The sequence below is a fragment of the Myotis lucifugus genome, unplaced genomic scaffold (genome assembly GCF_000147115.1).
Source record: "Myotis lucifugus unplaced genomic scaffold, Myoluc2.0 scaffold_197, whole genome shotgun sequence".
Classification (NCBI taxonomy): Eukaryota; Metazoa; Chordata; class Mammalia; order Chiroptera; family Vespertilionidae; genus Myotis; species Myotis lucifugus.
In genome coordinates, this window is record NW_005871245.1 from 504,348 (window position 1) to 513,540 (window position 9,193).

The 9,193-nt window shown below is 50.2% G+C and overlaps 1 protein-coding gene across 1 annotated transcript in view; it reads right to left on the reverse strand.

The window, feature by feature from the left end:
• PTPRU (protein tyrosine phosphatase, receptor type U) overlaps positions 1 to 9,193 on the reverse strand; it is an 80,979-nt gene that overhangs the window by 16,432 nt on the left and 55,354 nt on the right. The window contains 3 exon segments of the mRNA XM_023761012.1: positions 1,726 to 1,802; positions 2,273 to 2,348; positions 3,289 to 3,479. Of these exon segments, the coding sequence (XP_023616780.1) occupies positions 1,726 to 1,802; positions 2,273 to 2,348; positions 3,289 to 3,479 (344 nt within the window).

A 9,193-nucleotide genomic window follows, 5' to 3' on the forward strand; every position in this document is an offset into this window, starting at 1 on the left:
AAGCCAAAAGAGACAGATGTTAAGCCCAGAGGCAGATGGAGGTGGACGGAGCACAGAAGTTGTCAGAATGGGCGATGCGAGCAGAGGAGGCAGAGCGGAGGCAGTGGAGGGGCGGGGAGGGGGGGGGGGATCAGGGAGGGGTAGTGGCGTGTCCCTGCTGGGGCCCAAGAAGAAGCCAATTGGGATCTTGAGGAGATCGAGGAAAGGCCTCAGTCATCAAAGTTGCTTCAGTCTGAGAAGCCAGGCCCCGCCCATATCCCAGCCAGGAGAGAGGATGGGAGGTGGGGGAGAAGGCAAGGCATTCTGGGAAATAGAGCTGAGCTTGCCCGGCCCCCAGGAGGGGGTCAAGAACAGGGAGAAGAAGGTCATCTCCAGAATCCCCAACTACCCCACCTCCCAAATGCACCCCTTCCTCCTCCTACACACCTCAGGCCTTCGCTCACGCTCCTCCCTCCCTGCGATGTCCTTCCCTCTCCTCTCCAGCCGCCCAAAGCCAGCGAAGCGCTTCCCTCCTTCCTCCAGGCAGCCGACCAGGGCCGACTGTGGCTATGTGGCCCTGCCACTAACCTGCTGTGGGACCTGGGAAAGTCCTTCCTCTTTTCTGGCCTGCGCTTTCCCCTCTGATCTGACATTGAACTTGTGTATATAGTTATGTGTCTCCCCAACTAGAACGTACATGTTCAAGGAGAGCAGGCACCGTGTCTGTCTTGTTTACTACCGTATCCCTGGTGTCCAGCACAATGCCTGGTACATGGTAGGTGCTCAAATTATATCTGCTAAACGAATCAATGATTCTCCCCCAAACCTGGCATGCTACTGGGTGAGGAAGTCTGACCAGTGTCTTGTCTCACCCTCCGCCATATGTGGGAGCAGACTCATCACCCCTTCTTCACACCCAGCCCAGACCTCCTGGCTGCCTGCCCTGTCTCTGGCCCCTCCCCCCTGCCCCCCCTCCTCCCCGTCCAGCCAGACCCAGTTGCTGCAGTGATGGCAGGAGGGCCTCATGGTTCGCAGCCAAGGCTTTGGAGGCACAGGCTGAGTCTGAGTCCCTTCTTGACCGAGGCACTAGCTGTGTGACCCAGGAGAGGGAGCCTCACCTCTCTGAGCCCCAGAGTCCTCACCTGTAAAGGGAGGTCATGATGCTAACTATGTTCCAGGGTGGTTGCAGGGATTATGTAAAATTAAATATTTGGTATAAAGTGCTTAGCACAGTGCATGGCATACGGTACGTGCTGAATAAATAGGAATTCTTATCCTTAAGTACCACTCTAATCACGGTCAAAACTTTTAACAGCTCCCTGGTGCCCCCGGGGAAAAGCCCCAATTCCTTCACCTGTCATCTGAGGCCTCCACACTCCAGCCCCTGCCTACCTTCAGCCTCACTGTGTGTCATGACAATCCCAGCTCCAAGCCTCTCGGCCCCTCCCCAAAAGCAGATCCTTCCTCACGGCTGGGCCTTGCTGTCTACCCTCCTCCCTTTATTCTGCGTCTCTGAGGCCACCGTCTCTCAGGCCAAGCCCCGAAGTCTGCAGGAGGCCTTCCTGATGACTGCACCCACTCTGTCCCCCCTGCTGAGCTCCCTGGCACTGATGCAGGAGACAGGGGTGCTCAGAACCCAGCCATTTGGATCCCCACATGTCCCCTGACAGGTTCTGCCCCGCGGGGACAGGGAGCCTGGAGCGGGCAGGGCCAGGTCAGCAGAGATGGCAGGGGAGAGGCACTCACGTCTATATAGTTGGCGTTAATGTAGTCGGCATCGGGGTCTCCCAGCATCGGGTGGAGCTTCACTCGGTGCCGATCATCTGGAAGCAGAGAGCAGGGGCCATGGGGTGGGCAGGGGCTGAGCTGGGGAGCCAGAGCAGGTGCTGAGGGGAAAGGCTTCCTGGAAGCCAGACGTGGGGTACAGGCAAGGCAGCCAGGAAACTGACCAATAGGTCTGTAGACCACGAGGGACAGGACGGGACAGTGGTTAGCGTCTGGGCTACAGCATCATGAAGGCCAGAGGTCATGTGCTACACAGACAAGTATTAGGTTTGTGACCTTGGGCAAGGACCTTAATGTCCCAAGCCTCAGTTTCCTTACCTGTAAAGTGGGGTTATAATATGTCCCACGTGACAGAGTTATTGAGAAGAATAAGTGAGGTAATGGGTGTAACGCTCAGCACATGGCTGTGCACATGGTAGACACTCAATACATGGCTCCCTCTGGCTGTCCTCCCCTTCGTACCCCCCCCCCCACTGCCCCAGACCCCAGGCCCCTCCCCAGGACTCACAGGCAGGCAAGGGCTCCTGTCGGCTGCCCTTGACCTTGTCTTTCTTCTTTGTGGCATCCCAGCCTTCAAAGAAGCTCTGCCAGAAGGGGAAGAGGAGGTCAGTGGGGAGAGAAACCCTCCACTCCTAAGAACCCTATCCTCTCAGCGGGATGCTGGTGGGACCATGATAAGGGCCAGGGTTCGTGGTTAAACTTGGAGCCTAAGATAAAAGTCACTGTAAATCCCTTTATCAGCTTGGTTCAAAAACCAGCAGCGTGGGGGGAGGAGAGAGTGAGAAAAGTGGGAAAAACGAGAATTCAGAGACATTTTAAGATAAGAATCAGATTTAGGTTAAATCAGGTTGAGGTGAGGAAAGAGTAAAAACAAAGACCAATTTAGATTTTGATCAAAGGGAGGTCATAGTCTAGAGCAGTGGTTCTCAACCTTCCTAATGCCGCGACCCTTTAATACAGCTGCTCATGTTGTGGTGACCCCCAACTTCATTGTTACAAATTGAACATAATTAAAGCATAGTGATTAATCACAAAAACAATATGTAATTATAGATGTGTTTTCCGATGGTCTTAGGCGACCCCTGTGAAAGGGTCGTTCGACCCCCAAAGGGGTCAAGACCCACAGGTTGAGAACCACTGGTCTAGAGACAGGGAGGATGGGATTCAAACTAGAGTTAAATGGAGCTTAGGATGACAGTCAGGGTCACAGTCAGACTGGGTGTTTGAGGTCAGGGTCAGTGTTGGTGGTCAGGTTCCTGTTAGGAATAGGATGAGGAGCTTGATCAGAATGGAAATGAAGATAAGATTCTAGGTCAGATTTCAAGTCAGGGTTAGGATACAAGTGAGAAATCAGATTAAGTCTGAGATTAGGATCAGGGTCAAGTAAAAGAAATTAAATTAAGTTGGGGACTGTCAGAGCAAGAGTCCCTTGGGAGGGGGCTGAGGGTCGGCAAGGCCAGGGTGCACAGGGAGGAACCAGGAGAGGCCCTGCTGAGGGGCCCTGGCTGGCCTGGGGCCCTGCACCTCGTACTCCTGCTTGAAGCCATAGCCCTCGGCCGTCTTCATCTGGTTGATGTGCTGCAGGAGGTCGGCCACACGCACCGCAGGATGCAGCTGCCCCGTGTGATACGGGGAGCCCTTCCGGCCACACGGACGCCGCGGTGAGCCCCCCAGAAGGCTGCTGGCCTCAGTGACCCCATTGCCACGCTGGTCCCCTGCAGTTGGAGAAAGGGAAAGGGGTTCCTGACACACACAGGCCCAGCCTGGGGAGCCCCAGAGGGACTAGAGGAGCCAGGGAAGGAGGGAGCATGGGCAACGTGGAGGATGGCTGGGTGGTTCACAGGAGCCAAGCCGCCTCTCTGGGCCCGCCCATGTGACCCTGGGCAAGTGCCTTCCCTACTGCATCTGGGTTTTCCCATCTGTAAAATGAGCAGGTCAGATCACGTGACCTCTGAGGGCCCTCCTGGCCCGGCCTTGCCTGCTATGATCCTGTGGTCCCCTCACCGCATCCCTCTGCTCCCTCCCAGGACCAGACCTCTGTGACGTCTCCATCTCCCTGAAAGGGACAGCACTCAGCAGAGCCTGTGACAGCCCCGTCCTTCCTCGCTCTTTCAGGAAACAATCTGGAACACTGGCAACTCCCAGCAATTACCCCCATTCAAAGAAAAGCAAATCCCAAAACTCAAAGATAAGCAAATCCCAAAATTAGCGGCTGAGGCCACCCCCTCTGCAGATTAACGCAAGGCACCTGAATAGAGACGTTTTCCCTGTGCAAGCATTTCTATTGTCAGTCTGTGCAGCAGCCTCAGCCAATCAGGGAACGGGTGGAGAGGTTCACAGTGCCCCCCAATAAAACTGTACCCTCCCCCCTGACCAACCCACTCCCTGGCTCTTCCGGTCCGTCCCACCTGGTCCCTGAGATCAGGTCCTGGGATTGAGAAAACAGCCCACTCAGTCCTCCCACCTTCACACACTCACTCCCGCACACTTACTTAACACTCCTTCCCCTCCTGTCCTGGGTAAGAGGTGGGGGACTCTAGGCCGGCCCCCCGAATTTTTCACCCGGCAGAAGAGAGTGGGGAACTCCCAGTGGGACCTACATGCCAGCCCCCACCCTGCCCTCTGCCTTCACACATGCTGTTCCCTCTGCTTGCAACACCCTTCCCCTCCTGTTTTTGCCTGGTGAACTCACACTCATCCTTCAGATCTCAGCCAAATGGTGCCTGGCCTCTAATTCCTACTCATGACTCACTGATAGAATGAATGAATGAATGAATGAGCACCAGGCACACCCTGCACACCCCGACTTCCCCAAACTCCAGTCCCTGTCCCTTCAAATCAGAAGACTGCCCGGCCCTGCTTGGGCCCCCCTTCCTGGGCTGGGTTTGAAAACTGGCTTTAGGGGCTCCAAGCAGAAAGGCAAGTCCAAGGCAGGGCTTATCCGTTTCTCTTCTCTCAAGAATCAAAGTCCTGAGCTGCTGCCATTCAGTGTCCGAAAACAATTGCTTCACATCTTTTGTCCAGATTTCTAGTTGCTTACAGCCGGAGAGCAAGTCGAGTGCCCGTTACGCCATCGTGGCCAGATGCCCAAACCCTTAATTTTACAGATGAGGAAACTGAAGTCCAAAGATGAGAGACTTGCCTAATGCAGCCGTTGCCAAAGTGTGTTCCAGAAAATACTAGTCATGTCACATGACTAAGTGGTATTCCATTAAAAAGAGGAGGAGGAGGAGGACAAAGAGGGGTTCTACGTTTTAAGGAAATCTTTGAAATTCTGGTTTAAAAATAATAAGCAGGTTTTTTTCCTGTAAGACCTGTTTAGGGCTTCCAATATAATAGTGTGCATTTTAAATCTCCAAGCGATGGGCAGAAATAGCAATGTTTCACCACCGGCCTGCACCGCAAGAGCTTTTTTGTTTCATGAAACGCCCTCAGGGAACACAGGGTAATGTGGCGATTAAGAGACAGGCTCTGGAGTCAGGCCTCAGATCAAATCCCAGCTCTGCAGGTGACCTTGGGGATGTTACTCTCTCCAAATTGTCATTTTCACGTGTCAAATGAAAAAATAAAAACCTGTTACTCTCCAACCTGATGATGTAAATATTAAATAAGAGAATGCGCATGAAGCACGCAGCCCCGTGCGGGCACATAATGAGCACCTGCAGGTGGCAGCTATTGACTTAGGAGTAGTTTCCAGAAAAGGGAGGAACCCTTGAATCTCAGAGAGCGGCGGCAGCTGGCTGACAAGAGGAGGCCTTCCTGTCTTAGTCCCTCTCCGCTGTAGGATCTCGGTCCAGGACCTGACAATTCTAAACTGCACTACAGCAAACACACAAGTGCAAAGCTTTCCAAACAAAGGATTTCTGCTGGTTCAAAGAACCCCAAGATGGGAGGGGGGCAGGGGAGGGGGGAGGATTCCTAGTGCTCTTTGTGGAAACCATGCCGACAGCTCTATGGAGGGCTCTCCCGGTAGAGAAGGGAGTAAAGGAGGTGATGGGGAATCCAGCAGCTCATCCCAGAGCCCCTGAAAGTTGGGCAGCCTGACGCAGCCTCACAAGGAGGCACGGATCACGATGGCTGAATGGCCAGGCCCAGAGGCTCTGAGGGTTCTCACAGGCAGGATTTCAGAGACAACAGGGACACATCCCAAACCTTGGGAACATTCACAGCCCGCCTGCCACCAAGTCCCGATTTTAAAATGTGCGCACTGAGGATGCATCCAAATCAACATGGCTTTCTGTTCTAAACCCCCCAGATCTGGCCTACACTGTTTGGGAAAGGAAAGAAGAAAGGGGAGGCTAGAGCAGGGTGGGGCCTGGAGAAATAGAGAGAAGGCGCTGAGGCTCAGCTCCGGTCTCCAGAAAATTCCTTGAGTTCCCCTGCTGTCACCTCTTTACCCAGGTCCTGCATCCCACCTTCAGTGCCCACTCCCTCCTCAGCATCAGTCAAATCTTACCCATCTCAGCCGAAAACCTGGCCACCCCTGCCCAAAGGTGCATCTTCTCAAAACCCTGGCAGCACTAGCAGTCCCGACCGCCCACCTGGCGATTAGCCTGGCGCTGACTTCCCTGGCTCGGCCTTGTCTCCCCAGCCCGTCAGTGAGTTCCTTGGGAGCAGACCCGGGTTTCCTACCTCTGGGTCTCTCAACAGGACACAGCAGCAAGATGTGCGCCCCCATCACCCTCCCCTCCCACTCTCCCCAACACCCACTGGAGTTTTCAGCCTGATCAGACCTCTCCGTGCTTTCCATGAAGATTATATGCCCACCCCCGTGCACTTGCACGTGCTGTTCCTCATCCACGAACGCCCTTTCTTCCCCATCTCCGCCTGCCCGAATCATACCCATTGCTCAAGGCCTAGCAGGATACAGTAGAAACAGAAGTTTGCAACTCAGAAAGACCTGCATTTAAATCCTGGCTATGCCACTTCCTGGCTCTTTGACCTGGACAAGTGACTTTGCCTCTTTGAGCTTCTGTTTCCTTGTTGGTAACATGAAGGGTTGATAACAGCTACCACGCACTGCGGTGAAAATTTAAGGAGGGAGACCACAAAGAGAACATGATGAAGAACTACATGTCAATGAATTTGAAAACTTGAATGAAATGGACAAATTCCTAGAAAAAAAATTAACTTACTAAAAGTGGCTCGAAAAAGAAATTAGAGAGCTTCAATAATCCTTTACTCCTTTAGATACGTTGAATTAAAAGTTTAAATTTTTCATAGAGAAAAGAACAGAAAGAGATAGTTTTACAGATGAATTCCATCAGATTTTCAAGGAGACATTTATTTCCATGATAAGGAAAAAAGAAAAGAAACTTCAATGCATTTTATAAGCCTAATGGAATTTTGATATCAGAAACCAAACAAAGACAGTACAATCCCACTCAGAAATACAGCTTTAAAATCTTGAACGATATTATAATTGTACTGAATCCAGCAATACATAAAAAACCTAATGCAACATGGCCAAGTTGAACTTATCTCAGGACTCGAAGGTTACTTTAACACTAGAAAAGCTAAATGTCACTTGCCTCATTAACAAGGTATGGGGGGGAAATAATATGACAATAAGGCAGAAAAAAGGATTTGGTAAGTTTAATGCCCATTTAAAATAAAATGTCCTAGCAACCTAAAACTGAAGGAACTTTGTTAATCTGATAAAACATTTCTACCAAAAACTATAGTCAGTGTCATTCTCAGTGTTTAATGTTGGAAGCACTCCTTTTAAAATCAGGAAAATGTAACAAGAATTCCAGCTGTTACTACTTCCATTTAACACAGTACGAGAGTTCCCAACCAGTGCTATTCAGAAAGACAAGGGGGAAAGGAGTGAGAAATAAAGAAGAAACAGAACTGTCAGTATTTGCAGTTTTTATAATTGTACTCAGAAAATCTGGAAGATTCTACAGACAAATTAGAATTAATGAGAAATTTTATCAAAAAGTAGGCATATGAGATCTAGTTACATACAGAAACCAACTACATCGTCTATTCAAGCAACAATTAGACATGTAATATTTTTAAAGTATACCATTTGTACCAGGAAAACTGGATAGCCACAAACAAAAGAATAAAGTTGGATCCTTATCTAACACCAAATACAAAACTTAAGTCAAAATGGATCAAAGACCTAAATGTGAGACCAAAAGCTTTATTATAAAACTCCTAGAAGAAAAGATAGGGTGGCTATGACACCAAAGGCACAGGCAACAAAAACAAAACAAAAAAAAGAAAGAAAAGGCAAATTGAACTTCATGAAAATTTTAAATGTTTGTGCACCAAGAGATACTATTTGCAAAATAAAAAGGCAACCCACAGAATGGGAGAAAATATATGCAAATCAGATATCTGAGAAGGAATTAATATCCAGACTATAGAGAGAGAATGTCTAAAACTCAACAACAACAACAAAAACCCGACTCAAAATGGGCAAAGGGCTTGAACTGTCATTTCTCCAAAGAAAATGCACAAACAGCACATGCGTAACATTCGACATTAGGGACATGCAAATCAAAACTACGCGATCCCACCCACTCTCCTTAGATGGCATCTATCAAAAAAAAGCAGAAAATACAAGTACTGGCAAGAATGTGGAGAAACTGGAACCCTTGTACACTGTTGGTGGGACTGTAAAATGGTATAGCCACGTGGAAAATATGGCTGTTTCTCAAAAAAATATTAAACATAGAATTACTGAGAAAAAACAAGATGGCAGCATAGGTAAACACTGGAAATTGCTGCCTCGCAAAACCACTTCAAAAATACAACTAAAAGACAAAACGGACATCATCCAGAACCACAGGAAGGCTGGCTGCGTGGAAATTCTACAACTAGAAGGAAAGAGAAAAGCACACTGAGACTCAGAGGAGGTGTGGTGTGGAAGTAAAGTGCAGAGGTACGGAGGCGCACGCAGAAAGGGCTGGCAGCTGAGGATGCGGTGCACGTGGAAAGGGCTAGAAACTGAGGACACGGTTGTCTTTTTCAATCGGGAGGGAGTCTCAAGCTCCCAACTGCTCTGAACTCCAGTTCCGGGCGAGTCTCTGGGGACCCAGACTCATACGGGGAGAAACTGGACTGTCTGGCATCGTTCGGAACTCGAGGGCAGCTTTCTCTCAGAGGTACTTGCAGCAATTACTGGGACACTGAGAAGCGGGGCCTCTTAGCGTAGGACTGAGGAGCAGCCATAGCTGCTTGCTCCGCCCTGTTGATCCCCAGAGACCCCGCCCCACCCAAGCTGTGCGCAGAGGCTTTTGCATATGAAAGGTCTGGCCCTTGGCAATCTGAAAATTACCTAACAAACTGCAGCTCGGTCAGAGAAACCCAGAACTTCCAAAAGAAGGCCCAAGGCCCCACAGCAGCTTGCATTGCTTCACAGCTGGGCTCCTGCTGGTGGCCTCAGCAGAGCTAAATTAGCATCTCCTTAAGATCC